General features: G+C 33.7%; 1 protein-coding gene across 6 annotated transcripts in view; it reads left to right on the top strand.

Annotated features, from left to right (window-relative positions):
• The window catches only part of LOC140047290 (spectrin alpha chain, non-erythrocytic 1-like), a 38,883-nt gene that overhangs the window by 2,878 nt on the left and 14,064 nt on the right, over positions 1-21,941 (top strand). For 4 of the 6 annotated variants that reach the window (XM_072092216.1, XM_072092215.1, XM_072092213.1 and 1 more), the window contains exons 3-32: positions 3,891-4,016; positions 4,438-4,578; positions 5,394-5,477; positions 6,332-6,436; positions 6,690-6,781; positions 7,664-7,808; positions 7,971-8,087; positions 8,292-8,465; positions 8,734-8,835; positions 8,993-9,130; positions 9,376-9,486; positions 9,761-9,838; positions 10,558-10,713; positions 10,934-11,138; positions 11,412-11,524; positions 11,841-12,276; positions 12,805-13,022; positions 13,203-13,295; positions 14,056-14,082; positions 15,846-15,980; positions 16,402-16,662; positions 17,081-17,164; positions 17,511-17,615; positions 17,788-17,879; positions 18,082-18,226; positions 19,924-20,040; positions 20,244-20,408; positions 20,681-20,829; positions 20,976-21,275; positions 21,465-21,712. In XM_072092216.1, coding sequence (XP_071948317.1) covers positions 3,891-4,016; positions 4,438-4,578; positions 5,394-5,477; positions 6,332-6,436; positions 6,690-6,781; positions 7,664-7,808; positions 7,971-8,087; positions 8,292-8,465; positions 8,734-8,835; positions 8,993-9,130; positions 9,376-9,486; positions 9,761-9,838; positions 10,558-10,713; positions 10,934-11,138; positions 11,412-11,524; positions 11,841-12,276; positions 12,805-13,022; positions 13,203-13,295; positions 14,056-14,082; positions 15,846-15,980; positions 16,402-16,662; positions 17,081-17,164; positions 17,511-17,615; positions 17,788-17,879; positions 18,082-18,226; positions 19,924-20,040; positions 20,244-20,408; positions 20,681-20,829; positions 20,976-21,275; positions 21,465-21,712 — 4,462 coding nt within the window. The remainder of the gene's footprint in view (positions 1-3,890; positions 4,017-4,437; positions 4,579-5,393; positions 5,478-6,331; positions 6,437-6,689; positions 6,782-7,663; positions 7,809-7,970; positions 8,088-8,291; positions 8,466-8,733; positions 8,836-8,992; positions 9,131-9,375; positions 9,487-9,760; positions 9,839-10,557; positions 10,714-10,933; positions 11,139-11,411; positions 11,525-11,840; positions 12,277-12,804; positions 13,023-13,202; positions 13,296-14,055; positions 14,083-15,845; positions 15,981-16,401; positions 16,663-17,080; positions 17,165-17,510; positions 17,616-17,787; positions 17,880-18,081; positions 18,227-19,923; positions 20,041-20,243; positions 20,409-20,680; positions 20,830-20,975; positions 21,276-21,464; positions 21,713-21,941) is intronic. The other 2 variants (XM_072092217.1, XM_072092214.1) reach the window with 1 other exon arrangement.

Here is a 21,941-nt window from a genome sequence, read left to right as displayed (position 1 = left end):
TCTATTATATAAAACAAGTACGTTAGGAAGAAATGTACCACAGAAATTTAAGAAGCTTTGAATTTGCTATGCAGCGGCCGTAACCCATTCTATGTAGGCGGCCGAAACGCGCTTTGGCCAGGGTTGCCGTTGTAGTATACGTTGTTTCTTAGCTATTCAATTTAAAGCGCAACTTTCGGTTAGAATAATCGAAAGGGAAATAAAATTAAACATGTTAACATTATACTATTGAGGTAATTACTTTGTTAAATTTAAAATTCCCCTTTTTAAATAACAGAACAGCCTCGTTTACGGAAGTATTCGTCCACATGTTTCTGTTTACATTTTCTTCTCGAAGTTCATTTTCTACGTCGAAGAATAGGGACTTCCCCTTTTATTCGCTCATCATCACGTCGACGACGACCGGCCACGAACCAATCACATTAACTGCGTGTCATTAAAACGTCATCGAGGCACGCTCTGCGCATGTTTAAACAGAACTAAAAAAATGAACACGGCGATCGTGACGTCGTCACATAAAATGCTGTTGTGGTAAAAAGTGTACCCGAGTCAGAAAGTACCGAAGTGTGGCGAATTCTCGCTCCCATTAAGAAGTCACGCCGACCAGGCTAGGCCTAGGCTTGGAAATGTATTTTCGCCAATTTGGCGAACGAGGCAATAATTATTTTCGCCAAATGGAGACTCCAGTCGCCATTGGCGAATTGGCGAGCGGTTAGCGCGAGCCTAGAAAACCACTATTTGGTATCGGCTGCCATTAACAAGCTTATTAAATTTCTTTGGTACATTTCTATTTAACGAATATTGTATACTTGCTATTCTGCTTGATAAATTCTTGTTCAATTGATGTTTAAAATAAGATATTCTACGATAAATTACACGAACTATAAGCTTAATTTTCCGACACTCTACACCTCGTGTATTTAGAGGCAACGTCGTACACGTGAGGGCGCTCGCTCGCATGGTGGAATACACAGTGTACATGTGCTGTTTTTGACGATCTGCATTTTTGGATCCTCGGGTATAAGCCCACCCCCCAAACTTGACGTGATTTCAAGTTCGAGGGGGGTGGGCTTATACCCGCGTCAGTACGGTATATATATACATATTTTATCTGTATTTTATTGTTAACCGTTTTTGATGTTGTATTGTTTTATGTTTCAAACCTGTTAGTGGCGGTATTTATCGCTGTTGGTTTTGACTGAATAAAATAAATAAATAAATAAATGTTGGTTTTATTATTTCTTTTAAAAAATATTATTTTGCATATGTACTGTACTAACATTATTTGTAACATTAATAATATTTTTCACATGTAATCTACTAACATATGTAACATTTTAATGATTGTTGATTGGTCTAGGATTATTTTAACCTCTTCAATGTAACGGTATGTACGGTTTAAGAATCATCGAAACTCATGTGTTGGCTGAAGTTAAATGCTTTATTTATGATCTTAAACTGTAATAGTAAATTTAATATTCTTTGCACTGCTTAACTGTAACTGCTGCTGTGTGGAAATATAATTTAATGTACAGTATTATAGTTTTATGTTCTGTACAAAGTGCATAGGTCATTCGTTAATTAAATACAATAAGAGTGATTACTTCAGTGCATAGAATATTATTTTTCTTTGTTTTTTTTTTAGTTTGGTAATGATTCTACAGTATTATTTAGTAATTAGTTTTATTTCTATACTATAAATAATACAATGTGTTTTATGTTATTCTCTACTTTATATAGTTCAGTAGCCATAGTGTTAGATTTACTGTAAATGATCTGTTTGGTTAATTCTGTTAGCTAAAAAGTAACTCTGTTTAATTTCCAAACCTTAAGCTCTGTCTATCAAAAAAAAAGTAATTTTCCCATATATGGACATGATGATGTCATATCACTACCATATTTGGGCATATCACTACCATATTTGGGCACATCACACTTTTTTGTCAAACTAGTTTGATCGTGTAGATAGAGGCCCTGTACAACTACAGTATATCAGTTTTTTTATCATCAACACACTAATTGGATTGTCGTCAACTAGTTACGATCGCTTTCATAATTTTAATTAATTCCTCTCTGTTTATTTAATTTGTTACACTTAATGAGATGAAGCGAGAGTATGGTGTGTCCAACTGTACATTATACCAATCCCTTGCGGCCTAATGCGTTAAATTTTAGTTTCACCGGAGATCGATTTCACCCGATAAAGCAATTTTTTTACAATTAGATATTCATATTATGATATGGAATGTATTGTAATTATAATACATTACCTGGATTATAAGTAGTTATTTTCACTTCAAAATATTCTGTTAAAAGAAAACCTAAGTTATTAAATCATATTGATCAAGTAAAGAAATGCTCTTTAGAAAATTTATTTAATTCAGTATGCTGTTTTGTCTTAATAAATGTAGAATCATTTTTGCTTTTGTTTTGAGGAAAATTGTCTTAATATGGGACAAATGAATCCAGCTTCCTTTCCTTCTGTAGGCCAGGAAGTAACCAATTTTTGTTTAACAATAACATGTTCTGGTTTTTGGTTATTCTTGCGAGCTAGAATTGACATCATCTTGAAAGTTTCAAATTTGTAATGCAAGACAATGAATGAAATAGATTTCTGTTTTTACATTAATATAAATATGAATTGTATAGTTTATTTACATATTTTAATCAAGGAAGAGTGAAATTGCAACAACTAGTTTGACAAAAAAAGTGTGATGGGCCTAAATATGGTAGTGATATATGACATCATCATGTCCGTATATGGACACATACAATTTGATAGTGTAGACAAGGCTTAAAACATAGTAAACTAATACTGGATTGTTGATAAATATACACTAGTATTTAAATTTTTGTTAATGGTTTTGGTTTATGATACGTTATTCTATATATGTTTCGTCAGTTTAACAAAGTTTAAATAAATTTTAATAATGTTTTCACTGGTCTGTATAATTACACAAAATGTAAAATTTAAAATGTCTTATAATGTTACAAATTACAACGGATCCAATGTAGACTACAGATTTGGTTTAGCTGAATTTTATGCTTGACTTGTTAAGGATTGTTGGACTTTAGTTAATGATTGTATAATTGTTAACACAGTCTGTGGTTTGTATTCATAGAATACAATACAGGTATGCTTGAATCAATATGTACATACATTGCACCTCATCACTCATCACTATGGTATGGACTCAACCATTCATAACTAGAGGGAGATCTGGGTGTAGGATTAGAGAAGGACTCAACCATTGACAACTAGAGGGAGATATGGATGTATGGTTGGAAAAGGACTCAACTATGATGGAGATGTTGGATATAGAGTTAAATGATAACAAAAATGTTGAATTCCATTAAATTACTGATGACAAGTAACTTGTTAAATATATTATTATAATTAATAATGTGTAACAATAATGCTGAGTAGGCAATACCATGGCAATACAGTATTATTAAGTCTTCTGGAAAAATAAATAAAGGAGTAAAATGAAAATAAAAGTATTTGTGTTTAGTTGCATGTACTGTAATATCCAGTATAGAACTTTGTAGATTTTCTTTCGAATCCAGTAATTTTTTGCTAAGTAGTAGTACAGAGTACCGTTACAGTAAGTAATAGATTTACATATGAACATAGAAATTAGCTTTGATTATTTGACATAAAATAGTATTACAGTATTATTACAACTGTCTGTTTTGAGCGTCTGTGTTTCATTTGTTTCTATCCTATTTGTCAAGATAGGATTAAATATGGTAGATTTAAATAAAGTTTCTTTCATAGCAATCAAAATAATAATATGCAACTGACTGGTTCTTTTTTTCCTACAGTATGCAGGTAATTTAATTGTTCCATATTGAACAATTTAATAACAAATCATTTTGTATTTATGTAGGGAAAGCTACAGAAACACCAGGCATTTGAGGCAGAGGTAATCGGCCATAAGAACAACATTGATGAATTAGACGTACAAGGGAACGTCATGATACAACACAGTCACTTTGCTACTGAGATTATTCAGGTGAGACTAATGCTATAACTCTAACCATTTCTGTCTGTCTGGTCACCAAGGTCACCAATTTCTGAATACCTCTTTCATTGACCACCTCAATTTCAGACTGCCTCTGTCAACAACCTCTTTTTCTGACCACTTCAATTTATCCGACTGCCTCTCTCTCTCTTTTTTACTGACTATCTTTTTATCTCTGACCACCTCTTTCTGTCTGACCACCTGTTTCTTGATGATTACTCTTCCTCTTTGACCACCTGTTTCTCTTTAACCACATCTTTCTCTTTGACTACTCTTCTTTCTCTTTGACCACCGAATCCTGAATCCCTTCCTTACTCAGAGGCTGTATTTGAAATAATTTATTCAGTTAATTTATAACTAACTTTATCCATACAATGTCAGTTGATTATGATTAACATATTGTTTCATCTAGGCCCGCCTGGAAGAGATACATCGCCTATGGGACCTGCTCTTGCTTAAGCTGAGTGAAAAGGGAGTTAAACTGCTACAGGCTCAGAAGCTGGTCCACTTCCTACGTGAATGCGAGGAAGTAATGTCATGGATTGGAGACAAAGTAAGCACAGCAGCTTTGTTTAATTTAGCCCAAAACTAATAGCTGTTGAGTTTGGTAGACCAATTATTATTATATTAAAAACTATCTGCACTTTAAAGAACCCAGTACATCTTTCGTAATAGTAGGGGGTTACTTTGGTGTACTGGTCCATTTACCCCGTTGTAGACAGACGAATGGGTGCCGTTAGGGAGTAGACATGGTATCAACACCTATGCGCAATTCAGCCAAGTGGCTACAAGTAGCAGCTTATTCTCTCATTTACATTACTGTTAAGATTATTAAGATTATTTGATTTTATATTCTGTATACAAATTAGACCAATAAAGATGAATTGAATTAAAGTACAGATAATGTGATTATTGAATCAGTATGAATACTAAGAATGGGTTACCGGTTCATTAGACCTGGCAACAATTTTTGCTATTTTTCTAGCCTGGGTTCGAGCTTAGGTATTTATGTGGCCCTAGTAAGTAGTACTCCGTATAGTATGATAGGCTAATCAAAGGAAGTGATCAAAGTATATATGTAGTAGCCAATTATTGTAGGCTTTGTTAATATGGCAAAGCCACAGGAAATAATAGCTGTACGCACAAAGAAGCAGGATTTAAGGATATTCATTTATAACTATAATTCAAACACTTTTTAATTCATTATAGCCTTATAAAGTAAACACAGTTTAATTTTGTTTTATAAAATATATAGAATGCCGGTGTTAAATTCTATTCATAAAATGTTCCAAATTTACTTGAATTTTAATTAAATGTACTAAAGTGGTGGAAAAATGCATTTAATTATATTTTTATTTACACTTGCAGCAAGCATTTGCTTCTTCAACTGAGACAGGTCGTGACCTTGAGCATGTCGAGGCGCTACAGAAAAAATTTGATGAGTTCAACAAGGTAAAACATTGTGAATTTTATTCAAGGAAAAGAATGTTTTAAAACTTTCTTATTAGTGTATGGTATGGATTCATAGTAGAAAGATTGGAAAGTGGAGTTTTAAAAATCCTGAATTTTGAACCCAGGGGCGGATTGCTATAAGCGGTCTATAGCCGGTCTTAGCGCTTAGCCGGCTATAATTCGTGACGTAGCAAGTAGTCTTACATTATAGACCATTGCTATACCGCGGTCTAACCTGTAAACGGTCTTTAAAATTAAAGCCTACTCGAAGGAGTCTTAAAACAGTCTTAAACCTCTCTTTTTGTTGCTTTTACGTATTATTTATCGTCAAAGACAACCAAAATAGATCGAGTTTTAAGTGTTAAATCAAATAATAACGGTGATTTTATTCTTATATAGCCCTAGAATAGATTTTCTTGCGTAGAAATGTACGTACTGTTATGATTGTGAATTGAACAAGCGTGACGAACATTACCTTATTTGGTATTCTACGCGCAAAGTACGCCCTCAATTTGTTACTTTACGCGGTCTTATCTAAGACTGTTTTATAGCAATGGTCTAACAGGGGTGGCTTTAGTAAGACCGTCTATCAGATAAAGCCGGCTTTAATCGGGGAGTTAAGACCATTAGTTAAGACTGTTTTATAGCAATCCGCCCCTGGTCTTAGTACAGATGGGTAACTATCATATCTACTAATAATATAGTAGGCTTTTTAAATTGCCATATCCACAAAATGGTGCTCTTCCAAGTCAAATAAAAGCAGAGAAAAGGATTAAACTACAACTCCACAATGTCAATAAAGCAAGCTGTTGATACAATTGGTGTTAACCTTTGAACTTTGACCTTGTTTACAGGACCTTCTTGCACATGAAGACCGAGTTGAGGCTGTGAATCAGGAAGCAACCATGTTGATTAACGAGGAGCACCCAGAGTCAGAATTCATCGCTGAGAAACAAGAGGTAAACTTTATTAATTTATTTAATTTGCCATTTTTGCCATTGATTGCTTAGTACATAGATTGCTGGATGGGAGTTGGCCAGTTCATATAATATAGAGCTCTTTACACTATCAAACTAGGTTCACAGAAACAGTATGATGTGCCCAAATATGGTAGCGATATGCCCAAATATGGTAGCGATATGACCATAACCAAGGCTTAACACTGCAAATGATTTATAAACTGTTTATCATGTTTTTACTTAATATTTGTAGGAGGTGAATGAAGCATGGAAACAACTAAAACTGTTGTCGGTTGCTAGGAAAGAGAAGCTCTTTGGTGCCATGGAGATTCAACGATTTAACAGGTAAGTTATCAGTGATGACTGATAAAGATAATGCTAGCCACATACAGTAGTGGTAGTCCTATACAATATTTGTCTAGCTAGTCCAATATTTTGACTTATATGATCTTAATATTTTCATTGTCCAGTTGTAATTTTTTGTACAAACAGATAACGAGTTGTGTTTAATTAGATGATTCCTTAAAGATGTATTGTCCCTTAAAAACACAAAAATGAAGGTAAAAATATTCTAAATTTAAAGTGGCCATCTCAAAGTAATATTAAACTTATTCACTTTAAGTTGAAAAATCGAGCTAAAAACAACAAGTTTACGTAATTAACAGGTAAATTAGTTTGATTACATTTCATCTAGAAAATCGTCGCGAGCGAAAGTAAACAAAGATTTCAAACCATAAGTACGCATTATGCATATGCTAATTAGGATTGTTTACAACTCGTCACGGTTAAGAAGGTATTTTCACACAGATCATAAGGAAGTTTTATGATTTTGCATACAGAGTAGCCAAACAAGCGCGTTTCATTATGGGATATGTTTTGATCGAAGACTTTAAATTTTAGTTAAATGATTTTTTTTTCGAAAAATTTTTGGTGATAGTTAATAATTATTATGATACTTCAAAATGAGCCACCTTTTTTCGAAATTTTTTATTTTTTGGGAATTAGTCAAAGGGACAATACATCTTTAAGCTCTGTCTACACTATCAAACTAATTTGACAAAAATAATGTGAAGTGCCCAAATATGGTAGTGATATACTTAAACACGGTAGTGATATGATATTATATGGGCACATCACATTTTTTTGTCACATAATCTTTGATAGTGTAGAGCTTTATTAATTTGAGTGAGAGATTTCTAATAAAAAATATGTAATTTATTATTACAGAGATGCTGATGAGACTATTGCTTGGATTAATGAGAAGGACACACTGTTGTCCACAGATGATTATGGCCGTGACCTGGCCAGTGTACAGGGCTTACAAAGAAAACATGATGGGCTAGAAAGGGATCTTAATGCAGTAGAAGAGAAGGTATGTTAGGCCTAATAATAGGTAGATTGAGTAGGGCCAGTGTACAGTGCTTGCATTTGTCATTTAAAAATAAGCATTTTAGGTTAATTTATAGACATATATATTTCTATATACACAGTACTCATTTGTAGTAATTAATTTGTGTTCTCTTTATCCAATCAGGTTACTGCTTTGTGTCAGGAAGGAGACCGCCTTGAACAAAGTCATGAGGTTGATGCGCCGCTCATCGAAGGCAAGAAAAACGAGATTGCGTCTAACTGGCAGAATCTGAAAGAAAAGGTGAGTTTACATTGTTATGGCAGAGATGCGCGGTCGGTGGTATACTCAACCTAAGCCTAGCATGTTTGAGAATGTCTTTAATACTTGTTGATATCTCTCTTATTTGAATTGAGTGGAAACGAAAAAAAATGTATTATTTCATTCATTATATTGTACAGTAATTATGAATTATGAGTTAAAACACTTTAGAATTTTCATCCTTAGGCTAATGATCGACGTATTCGTTTGGAAGAGTCATACAAATTACATCGATTTTTGTCTGATTACCGAGACCTTACCATGTGGACGTCTGACATGAAAGCGTTGATCAACGCTGACGAGCTGGCCAAAGACAGCCCTGGGGCCGAAGCACTTATTGAGAGACACCAGGAACGAAGGGTGAGTGGTTCCTAGTTATAAATTAATAGTAGAGCAGTAAATTAAAGCCACAAATTAACTTTAAAATCTCTGGTTTTAAGATAGTTGATTTTAGGGTAAATATTGACCTGAAGAATATTTGATATATAGAATTGTTTATGTATTTTTTGACTGAAATGGTGGGGGTCACGACTTAAAGTTCAATGAACTTACAGTAACCTCCATCCACCCATATACACTGTATACGTATGCTATTAAGTTAACTGTTTAAATAATTAACTTATTTCAGGGTGAGATTGATGCTCATGAAGATCGATTCAAAGCTACTGATGAAGAAGGTCAAGAATTAGTGGACACTGATCATCCAGCTAAGGACGAGGTCAACGAGAAGGTAAGTTAGTAACTTTCAAAATGTCATTCTAAGGTTATTTGCCAGATTTGTTAAATATGTTTTATTGAACTCTGTAATACTTTTTAAACTTTTAGAACACAAAAAGTTTGGGAGTTTTTATTTATTACATAATCTAATTTAATGAATTATTGTTTAGCTTGAAACACTTGAGAATGAAAAGCAGTCGCTGCTTGAGCTGTGGGAGACAAGACGAGTTGTGTACCTACAGTGTAATGATCTACAGATATTCTACCGTGACGTAGAACAAGCCAACACGATGATGTCTAAACAAGAGGTAAATTCAAATTCAACAATATCTTTTAAAATTCCCTTTGGATTAGTGAAAATAAGTACAGAAATAATTTTATAAAGAGATATGTCTAATTGTCATAAATTCAAATTCAAAAAACATGGTTACAAAAAATAATAAGTGCCATGGATCAAATTAGCACTAACAATACCTAGTAAAATTCACTTTAGATTAGTGAAAATAAGTACAGAAAAAATTCTATTATATTTTATTGATTTTCTTTTTTCCAGGCATTTTTGGCGAATGAAGATCTTGGTGATTCCCTGGACGGCGTTGAAGCATTAATGAAGAAACATGATGACTTTGAGAAGTCACTGAATGCTCAGGAGGAAAAGATCAAGGTTAGTTGAATTAAGATTTAAAAAAACAAGTATAATAATAATAAGTATTTCATTTATTTTGCCTCAAAATGTTAAAATAAAATACAATACATGGACGAAGAACTAGAGACAGAATTCTCAAATGTGAACCTACTCACTATCAAGTAAATAATGTTTTAGCTATCAATAGTTATACTATCATTTAATTGAAAGTCCTCTACTAACATACTCTACCACCTCATTTAGTTGTTTCCTGAAATTGTAGATATTTATACATTGTATTTGTCTTTTTTAGCTCCTTGATGAGTTTGCAACAGAGTTGATAGACCAGAACCATTATGCTGCAGATGATGTCAGTGACAAGAGGGATGCTGTAAGTCTACACTTCTTTTGATCCTTGGTTTGTAATGATGTTGTATACCCAAATAGGGTAGTGATATGATCACCATGTCCATATATGGGCAGATCACATTTTTTGTTCACAGTTTGATAGTGTAGACAGAGCTTTAAGATATCTTAGTGTTATAGCTCTAAAAAAAATCAATCAACTTATATCCCTTATATAATAATGGTACAACCCGCTATTAAAAAATATCTTAGTTTTCTAGATTTAGAAAAACAATCAACTTTAATATACCCCTCATATAATAATGGTACAACCCGCTTGGTTTGTAATGATGTTATATACCCAAATAGGGTAGTGATATGACATCACCATGTCCATATATGGGCAGATCACATTTGATAGTGTAGAAAGATCAATTGTACGAACTATAAAGCTCTGTCTTCAGTACACTATCAAACTTGATATGACATAAAAATGTGATGTGCTCATATATGGACATGGTGATGTCATATCACTACCATATTTGTGTATATAACTACCATATTTGGGCCCATCAAACCTCTTTTCAAACTAGTTTGATCATGTAGACAGAGCTTTAGTCAATTACATCAAATTACTGAAGATGTTATTTTTAAGAACACTTAAACATTATCTTCATTTGTTTTGTGAATATATAATAATTTATAATTACTTAATAGTGTAACTCAACATTAGTTTTATTTTAATGTCGTTCTTTGTTTTTCTAGTTGCTTGATCGTCGCCTTCAGATTTTAGAAAAGTCTGCTGCCCGAAAAAAGATTTTGGAGGATTCGTATCAATTCCAACAATTTGACCGTGATGCTGATGAGGTTAAATCTTGGATTAGCGAGAAGCTACGTGTTACACTTGACGAGTCTCACAGGGTAATTACAGTTTTATTTAATTCAACCCAACCCAATACTTATTGGTGTTGAAAAATGTAATTTTTTTTTCTATAGAAAAGGTTTATACTAGGTAACCCTACTATTTTAATAGTTTATTTAAAAGTGTGCAGGGTTCTCTTTGAGATAATAAGATTGAATTTTAAAGTAAGCTTCATTGCTTTTGTTCTACATTAATATTCATGTGCCCTCTTCTTCTTAGGATCCATCCAACATGCAGGGCAAACAACAGAAACATCAAGCATTCGAGGCAGAAGTAAGCGCCAATCAAGCTCGCGTCGAGAACGTCCGCGACTTTGGCGAAGATTTGATCGATAAGGAACATTACAATACAGATGAGATACAGAAGAGAATCGATGAAATCAACCAACTTTACGGCCAGCTACTTGAAAAGTCTGGAACTAAATGTAATGTATTTTAATTTTGTAAAAAACCTATGTTTACTCTGTACTATTGGTGGTTTTGTTCCATAAGGTTTTAACAGAGAATGTCTGGATAGATAAATTTTAAGTAAAATGATACTGTAACCAGTGATTGGCCAACAAAGTTTGAATCAACTACTATATGATGAATATAATAATCTACTCACTCAAAGGTTGACTGATATCTCAGGGTGGGCTTATAATTGAATACATCATAAGATGTAAGCAGTTATATTATCATCTATTTTCCCATTACAGCAATGCGTCTTCAAGAGGCCCAATCTAGTATTACGTTTACCCGTAATGTTGATGATATGGATGCTTGGTTGACAGAACTGGATGCACAACTTGCTTCTGATGATTATGGCAAGGTAAGTTAAAGAGAGATTGGAAGCAAGGAGATAATGGTAAAAAAAAGAAAGCATGAATGAATGATGAAGATAGGAAGAAGTAGAGAGATTGTGTGGCAGCTTGGATTGAGTGAAAATTGACTTCCATAAAATTATGATGGAGATGAAGAAGAAAGCTATGTACCAATTAGTTCAATCCCCATTCTCTGTGTTTATATTTTGTTTAACTTATTATACATAATCCATGTTAACATAGAGATAATTGAAGTAGTCTCTATCAATGTAAACTGGTATTTATAAGACAGAGGAATGGAAATAGAAATGTTTTTTTCATTAGGATTTGGCAAGTGTTTCAAGCTTGAAGAAGAAATTAGAAATGATGGAAGAGGACATTGTTGCCCGTGAAGAAAGAGTCGTGGCCTGCAAAGTCCAGCGTGAAGAGTTCGCCCAGAGTGGTCATTTTGATGTTGACAACATCGCCAAGAAAGAAGAAACTGTTGCCGCGAAATACGCCAGCCTTCATGGACCGTTAGCAGCCCGTAAGAAGAAGCTTGAAGACTCGTACCGCCTCCAGCAACTGTTGCGCGATTTAGAGGATGAGGAAACATGGATCCGTGAGAAAGAACCAATCGCATCGTCCACCAATCGTGGCAAGGATCTTATTGGAGTGCAGAACTTAATTAAGAAGCACCAGGCTTTGATGACCGAGATCCAAGGACACGAACCACGTATTAAGTCTGTCTGTGCACAGGGACATGAAATGGTCGATGAAGGTACGATTCTGTCTTTCCATTTTTTCGTTAAAGTGTATGTGTTTGTACTTAATACCAAATCTCTTGTAAGAACATACCACTAGGTTCATAGAGTCATTTTCTGACATGTAGGTTATCCACAATTTTAACTCTTGCTCAATAATTTCCAATCATTAGAACTTTAAAGCAAAACAAATCATAACATACGACTTTCTCATTCTCACAGATTTCCTCATCGTTAGCATTAACAAATGAATAATATCTAGTATATCACTGGGCAATTTAGAGTTTCTAATGCCTGCAAATATATATTTAAAGTACTCTTGCACTGAGGAAGGGTAAGTGCTACTACAAAACTCTGCAGATTTAGCTTTTTGCTTATTTTATTTGTATCTCCATTGAGATCCAACCACTGATACCCACAGCATTGTCTTTTTTCAGTGCTTATTTCATTTGTGTATCCATTGAGATCCAGCCACTGATACCCAAAGCATGGTTCAGTAATTTGCCTTTTGATTTATAAATAAAGTAATAAACGTTTGTTTTTAGGACACTTTGCCGCTGAAGATATCCAGAGCAAAGTGGCGTCTGTTGAGACCAGATGGCAAGCTCTTAAGGATAAGACAGCAAGCAGGAAAGAAGACCTGGATGAGTCTTTGGAAGCTCAGCAGTACTTTGCTGATGCCAATGAAGCTCAGTCCTGGATGAAGGAGAAGGAACCCATTGCTGGTAGTACAGACTATGGAAAAGATGAAGATACTGCAGAGGTAGGCCTGTAGACAATGAGATATTTGTTATTATAAGCACACAACCAAGAGAAAAGTCAATGAAAAGGCAGCTAAGACTGAAAAGTCACTGTCTCTGGAAAGATGACAATCCTTTTCACAATCCATTCTTAGTTTTATAAATAGAAAATCTAATTCTAGTTTACATTTTTGTATTTGTAGTCTCTGCTGAAGAAACATGAGGCATTGATGTCAGACTTGACAGCTTATGGATCCACCATTGATGGCCTAAAATCACAGGCAGAAGAATGCAGGGTAAGATTTAAAAAATTCTTGGAACCATTGTGTTTTTATCGTATCCCTTTTTGCTCTCTTCTCTCAGTGCTGTAACCACAGGCACTGAGGTTGCTTAAGCAACACTATTTCAACAACTGTTATAAACAGAACAGTATTTTTGTCTTTTTTGTATCACTTTTAATGCAATGTACCCTTGCAGTTATTAAATCCTAGCTTAAATCCCAGGAACCACCTATTTCACTTGAACCCCTTGTTTCCAGAATTTTTTAATGCACCCTTCCTTTTGGTTTTTACACAAGCTCTCTTGACCATTAAAATAGTTTTTTTCTACATTACCCAGATTACTACACATTTTCCCTTGATGTTACTGCTTAAATTCATTGTTTTATCTTGTTGCACAAATATACATTCTAAAATAGCAGTGGTTGATAATAACCTTTGACCTGCAATCTGTCTGTCTGTTGGCAAGTTGTATCACATATTAAGGGATGTAGTTATAAATTCTCATTCAAAAATACCAACTGCTATATGTAGTATTGGTACTTCTTTACTAAATGTTAAGAAGTCCCCTGAATACATACAGAGTATAATTAACAAACTAAAATTTTGTTTAAATTATTTAAAAGTTTTCAAATTATATTTTTAGAACATCTACTTTTGCAACACAGCCTCCCCCCCCTCCATTGTATCCTAAATTAGAATAAAACAATAGTTGTATTATTTCAAATCCTTTGCTTTTTTTGCTTGTTGCTATTTCATTATTTCTTTTTTACGACAGCTTCAAGAATGCGCTGATTTCTCACAGGTTTCTCCGTCTTTCTCTTACCTTCATCCAAAATAGAATAGTCCATCTAAAGTAGACTAGCCCATTTTCACAAGTGTGCTATAATATTTTTACTCAACCTCTGGTTATAACATTTATGATTTTGCATACATTTAAGTTTGTGCATGAAAAGATGGTAAAAATCAGAAAAATCAGAATAAAAAGATTTAATTTTTAATATTATAAATAATCTGCAGTGATTTGCGTGACTGTGGTTGTCACAGCATGTTTTTAGATTATTATTTTTTTAATAATTTGTATGTAATTTGCATATCAGGTCATTATGTCATTTAATCACTACCTTCTTTTCACAGCTGTTTTAAAATCAAACTTCAAATTTAAAAACGTTGTATTTCTATTGGTTAAACATAACTTGAGCTCTTATATCATTTTTCTTTACCCCATCCTTTATCCCTCTTGCACCAGGATGCTCAATTGAATAAAATGGTATAAAATGGTGGTTTTTTTTTAGATTTAATTGCGGTGATTTTGTAGGTTCAAATAATTATTTTGGGACAAATTTTTCAAAATATTTTCTTGGAAAATAGATTAAAGAGGAAAACTGTACTGTATCTTAAAAAAGAAAAGAAAATTTCAAATTCTGATTTTTTTTAAAAAATATTATTGGTAAAATTATAAAATATTCACAGTGACTCATTCATAATGTTCTATCAACTATGTGTGAGTCACATTCGCACAATATGCATAAGTTTCATTCACTACACATATAACTTTATAGCATTCGAACAAACATTCTTTAATTTAAACTTCATTTTTTATATCTTGTATAATATCAAGCACATCAATTATATAATGTTGCACTCAATTTATTTAGAAATATAGTTTAATAATTTTTAGAAAAAAATCATTAGTTTATCAAGAATTAATTCATACATAACATAAATTAAATTAGACATCTCATTCAAAGTTATTTATAAAAATTTTTTATAATTCATTTTGGGTTTATTTGTTGTTTATTTTTTTGTTTTTTTTTTGGTTCATTTAATTTTGTGTTTTTTGTTGATTTATCAAATTTATTATAAGATTTTTTCAAAAATTATATTCTATTTAAATTTGAATGTGTGTGTGTGTGTATAAACTTGGGTTACATGGTGGGATATCAGTAGGTATATGTTCCATATACCGTATATAAATATTTGGTGTGGTTTTTTATTTTGGTAATATTTCTATTATATAATCAAATTTCCATTTTTAAAGTGGATTGCTGTGTATTTGAATATTTTTTATTTTTTTATAATTATATAATATATAAAAACCCATAGGACAGTTTAATATAATTAAATCTGTTTTTTTTTTCGTGAAAAACTCTTACTACTTATGTAAGGTTATCACATATGTGTATGGCCTAAGGCTTGTGTAGTGTACGCCTTTTTTGCGTGTGTACTAGGCAGTGGTATTGTGGGTAACAACAGTCATTAGTATAATGCTGACTACCTTATGACAGCCTTTCGTCATACATGTTAACATGAACAGTTTAGCATTTAACAGTCACTCGCCTAAATTATTAAAAAATTCATTATTTTCTAAATTCAAACTATGTTTGAAATCTGCTTCAAACCAAAAAACTGGCATCATTTACACATCTCACCAACAAAAATCACACTGCACACTAAACTTTAGCCAAGAAATTGAAGTTTCTCTTTACATAAGTAAAGTTAACAATAATATAATAAGAATAATATATATAAATAATAATAATGTATTGTTTATATTCGTTACTATAGCAACAAATTGCTCCAGTGAGTGACGATGCCAGTAAAGAGGTTGTCTTAGCGTTGTACGACTACACAGAAAAGAGCCCTCGTGAGGTTTCAATGAAGAAGGGAGACGTGTTGACCCTCTTGAATAGTGCAAACAAGGTAACGAAATTTCATTGTCATAATTTATTGTTATCATCACTATCATTATCATCATCTTTTATAATCATTATCATCACCCTTCATAATCATTATCATCTTCATCCTCCATAATCATTATCATCATCATCCTCCATAATCATTATCATCATCATCCTCCATAATCATCATCATCATCATCCTCCTCCTCCTCCATAGTCATCATCATCACCATCATCATCATCATCCTCCATAATCATTATTATCATCATCATCCTCCATAATCATCATCGTCATCATCATCCTCCATAATCATTATCATCATCAAAAACCTGTCTCTCCTTTTCATCAGTATCATATCACGTTAACCGGAGTACCCAACAACCATAATAATATTGTATTAAATTGATATTAAATCTTTTTGAATTATTAATCTTAATTGTAGGATTGGTGGAAAGTTGAAGTCAATGATCGCCAAGGTTTTGTCCCTGCTGCTTACGTCAAGAAGATTGACTCCACCTCTGCCTCGCAGCCAGAGCTTGTTGAGGAAGCAAGCAGCATCATGGCACGCCAAGCTGCAATTGAGAACCAGTATGCCGATCTACTGGAGACTTCCAATGTCCGCAAGAAGAAGTTGGAAGAATCGTGTAAGCGTCACATGTTGATAAGAGAGGCTGCTGATCTGATGCAATGGATTAATGATAAGGTAAGCTATTCTATAACCTCCAACTTCCGAGAAGTTAATTTCAAAGTTAGACCTCTTTTAATACAAAAACTGACAGACGAAATAAATGCTTCAAAAAATTGATTTAGTATTAGACCAACCTCAAAAGCAGCACATTTCACCTCAGATATTATGAGCTTATGGCAACAAAGTTTGTCTGACCAGTATCTGAGATATCACATAATAAGCTTCTAAACAACGTAATCTGTACATTTAGAAGGATGTGTCCTAAGAAGGCTGCAAGATGCCAAAGTCTGGTTGATTCTGAGCATGCCAACCTGCCAAATTACCATTAAGGAGACTTACCTCTAAAGCATAGCACAGTAATTAGCTGACAGTAATTTGGCAATAAGTTAAATGTTTAGATAAACTATAATTAAGAAACAAAATTAATTTGCAGGAAGCTGTTGCCACGAATGCTGAGTTGGGCGAGGACTTGGAACAAGTTGAAGTACTTCAAAAGAAGTTTGATGATTTCCAGAAAGTGAGTAAAAGAGTCTGATTTTAAAGAATATCCACTCTGCTTATCAGAAAACAAGGAATGGTAGTTAGTAAGTATCTCATACACAAATGTGTCGGCAGAAAGATACGGTCAAATTAAAGAGAATAAAGAAAAAAAAGAAAAATAGTCGGGGGGAAAATGGCAAAAGGTTTCCTACTTTCGAGGATTTTTATCAGATAATCTATATTGTTTTGACTACTATTTTAACTTGACCACAGTTCTGATTTTGCCATTTTTCCTCTAACTGAAAATAGATTAATAGAAAAAATTAAATCATCTGATTTCTTTCCATTTAATTTGATTACTATATTTGTTGAATTTATTTTAGGACCTGAACGCAAACGAAAATCGTTTGACTGAGATTAACGAGTTGGCTGATACACTGGAAGATGATGGCAGCCCAGAAGTGATCCAGTGTAAGAATGCCATCAATGTAAGTGCACAACAGTTCTTCCAAATACGATTTAAAAAATATTGTTAAAAGGATATAATTAGTTATTTGCTATTTATTGCTACCGATGTTTGAAGTAATAATTTATTTCAATCATTTGTTTTGTTTACTGTATTAATTATATTAATTATAACAATGTTTCTATTTTGCGTAGGAATTGAACCAACGTTGGAATGCGCTTCAGCAATTGGCCAATGAGAGAAGCGAGACCCTCGGAAGTGCACATGAAGTCCAACGATTTTTCAGGTAATGTTATTGATGTTAAGGATGTCGCATTTATATAGCGCTTTTAACAATCAGCCGATTGTCGCAACGTGCTTAAAGAATCAAGAATTATTAACCAAAATGTATAACCTCAACCCAACTGGGGTCATGACCTCCAGCGTTTTGCATAATCCTGCACATGTAAAAGTATTATATCTAAACTATATTTGTGTTTTTTTTACAGAGATGCTGATGAGACCAAGGATTGGATAAATGATAAAAACAATGCTTTGAACACAGAGAACTACGGCCAAGACTTGCACAGTGTCCAAGCCTTGCAGCGTAAACATCAAGGCCTAGAGCGTGACTTAAATGCCCTGGGCAAGCAGGTAAGATGGGACTATGAGCAGCATGTGGGGGAGCTACAAGGAAGGAGGTTTACCAATGTGATAGAATTTCAGAAACAAAGATAAAATATTCTTTAATTTATTTTAAAATGAAAAAAAATCAATTCACTTAACATAAAAGGTTTTTGCAACTTTTTATTTTCTATGTGAATCTTTGATTTATACTTTCGACAAAATTTGGAGTTAAAGCAAAACCTAATTTAAACATTGTATACCTTCTCTGTTGTCAAATGATTAAACAACTTTACTGCAGCATATTGTATTCTTTTTGAATACATGCTGCAGTAATGTTGTGATGAAAATGTCCTACTATGATGATCATGATTTTCTATCATCACTGTAAGGAGGTTGCATGATGAAAAGGGAGGTTGCATGATGGGAATGATGGATGCTTTAAGACAGAAATGAAGTGATTGAAACAGTGATGTCTGAGATATGGCAAAAATGCATTGATGGGCCTGTTGCATGTAATTAGATAAAATTGAAATCCATATTACAGGCTTTTTGAACTAATTAAAAAATTGATTTTATAATTCTCTGAATTGATGAAAGATCAGCTATTGTAGTCTTTGAAGGATTTTATTATACAGGTGTTAAAATAGAAAAAAAATGAATTAGGATAGACTCTAGAAAATGCAAAATATAACTGGCCTTATCTTGAAGTTGAAGAGGTGCTGGGGTTTGCAATATTTCTTTTTTATCATCTATTTTGAGGATTGAGCTATGGACGAAAAGGGAATAGGCTTTACTGCAAAATATATTAAGTTAAAGATAATCTCAGAAAGCTTGCCTCCATTCAATTCTTGTTTAGCAAGTAGATCAGTTTAGGCAATAAATAGAAAACAACAATATACAACTTACAAATAGAGTAAGAGTATTGTTTGTCTCTTGGACACATAAGTGAACTAGCTACATTTCTGCATTTCAACTTGCATGGAATGCATTGTCTTGTATATAATGGATAGAGTACCCTTAAGGTATTTCCTATAATGGAACCAATCCATATCACAATCTGCATGATGCATCCCCCTCAGTGCCTACAGCAACCCTTGTCCCCTTCTCCCCATTTGCATCTAACTGCCTGATGCTACAGCATTTTAGGGAGTGCATGTCTGTCCCTTACCTCATGCAATCCATTTCATGTATCACGTGTACTCACTTCATGTAGCTGCAGATAGATACAGTACGAGTAAAGATTTTATTTACGTCTATGGATCAGTGTTATGCTGAGGTATGTCTGCATGCGTCCATCCCATAATAATAGTAATTAAATTATTTAAGGAATCCCAAGTTCATTTTTTATTATCAAAATTCATATAGACACCACTTCTTTATCCAGACCCAGTTTGAGAGAGTAGACTCTTTTATCCAGACCAGGGTATCTAATTTTAGGATTTGTTTGTGTAGGTAACATGGAAAGTTTGGTTTTATATATTTTCGTTGTTGCTTAAAAACTGTGCTGATGTAAAGATAAAACAAGTTTGAGATGTTGTCAATAACAAACCAATCAAAACAAAGTGGTTTTATTTTTACTTACTTAAATGAAGCAATGATTTGTATACTATTTTACTGCTGTTTGTTCCAGGCTACATGTAATATTTTTTACTTACTTACAGTCATTTAATTTTATCATAATATTATTTTATTATAATGCAGACATTTTATTGTACAATTTGTAGGTACAATCTTTGGATGAGACTGGTAAACGTTTAATGGAAAGCCATCCAGAATCAGCAGAACAGATCTATGATAAGAAGAGTGAGATCAACAAAGACTGGGAAGCCCTTCAGGAGAGAGTAAGTGACATAATACTCAGTTATAAAAATGTGCCATAAAGGCTTTCAAACTGTATTGAAATTAGACTTAACCTATTTTTGAATGTTTTTTACTGTTTAGTTTTTATTCTAAATTCTTTTTTTGCCGTTCATACTTATTGTCTATGAGGTGCAAACCGCTATTTTACTACAGTTATTGCATATACTTATTTTGTACCCAATAGGCAAGAGCTCGCAAAGAGAAGCTAATGGATTCATACGACCTACAGCGCTTTTTGAGTGACTACCGTGACCTGATGTCATGGGTCAGTGGCATGATGACTCTTGTGTCGTCTGATGAATTGGCAAAGGACGTCACAGGAGCTGAAGCTCTTCTTGAAAGACATCAGGTACATTTAATATTGCAGAGTTTACTTAATTATATGTGTTGATCGGTTTCTGTTGCTTAGCGGCAACAATCAAATTTAAAATTCCAATTGCTTGTCTCCAAAAAAAAGTGTGATGTGCCCAAATATAGTAGTGAAATGATGTCATTGTGTCCATATATGGGCACATCATCATAAGTTTGATAGGTTAAGAAAGATGTTCCTGGTTTTCAAAATATCTCTCTAAACCAAATCAATGTGTCATTTCTCACAATATTTTTGTTTCTCTTGTGTAGGATTTGAGATGTGAAATTGAGGCTAAAGCAGGAGCATTCCAGGGCTTTGAAGCCTTTGGAGAACAGCTTCTGCAACATGAGCATTACGCTAGCCCACAGATTGAAGAGAAATTACAGACATTGAAAGATGAACGAGAAGCTCTTGACAAGTGAGTAATATTTCGAATTATTATGAATTTCTCAATTTTTGAGGTCAATACAATTTCTCTGATTACTAATTACTGAATTATTATTTAGTATTCAAGATTTTTTTTTCAAAATTTACAAATATTTGATAATGTAATTTGTTTTACAGAGCTTGGACAGTACGCCGCATCCAGCTTGACCAATGCCTTGAGTTGCAGCTCTTCCTTCGTGACTGCGAGCAAGCTGAGGCATGGATGGCTTCTCGTGAGGCCTTCATTGCCAATGAAGAGGTTGGAGGATCACTGGATGGTGTTGAAGCATTGATCAAGAAACATGAAGACTTTGATAAGGCTATAAATGCTCAAGAGGAGAAGATCTCTGCATTGAAGGCATTTGCTGACCAGCTGACTGCTGCTGATCACTACGATGCCCCTGCCATTGCTGAGAAGAGAGACCAAGTCTTGGAAAGGTAAGACTTTGTAAATTTACAAAACTGAACGAAAGAGATGCAGTCTTCATCTCCAATTCTGATAAACTTCAATTCAATCGGGTCATAAAACTTGCACTCAATGGTTGATAACTTTGGTGACAGACATACCTCACACTAACAATAGAATATATATAATAATACATAAATATGTATATTTTTTATTGTTAGATGGCAAGACTTGAAAGAAGCACTGGTTGAGAAGCGTTCTAAGCTTGGAGAGACCCAGACACTGCAACAGTTCAGCCGAGATGCTGATGAAGTAGAGGCCTGGATCGCTGAGAAAGTCCAAGTGGCTGGCGACGAGTCGTACATGGACCCCAGCAACATTCAGAGCAAACACCAGAAGCATCAGGCATTTGAGGCAGAGTTGGCAGCAAATGCTGACAGGATTCAGGGAGTCATGGCTGCTGGACAGAGTGAGTTCTTTGGTTATTATTATTTTAGAAATGGAAGTTTGTAAATTGATGCAGTCCTGTATTTTAATTGCAGCTTAATCTCTGTCTACATTATCAAACTAGTGCCCAAATATGATAGTGATATGCCTATATATGGTAGTGATATGCCCAAATATGATAGTGATATGCCTATATATGGTAGTGATATGCCCAAATATGATAGTGATATGCCTATATATTTTTTTTTTTT

Source organism: Antedon mediterranea, chromosome 4, assembly GCF_964355755.1.
Source record: "Antedon mediterranea chromosome 4, ecAntMedi1.1, whole genome shotgun sequence".
Taxonomy (NCBI): Eukaryota; Metazoa; Echinodermata; class Crinoidea; order Comatulida; family Antedonidae; genus Antedon; species Antedon mediterranea.
Note: the sequence above shows the minus strand (reverse complement) of the source record. Positions and strands in the feature narration are given on the sequence as shown.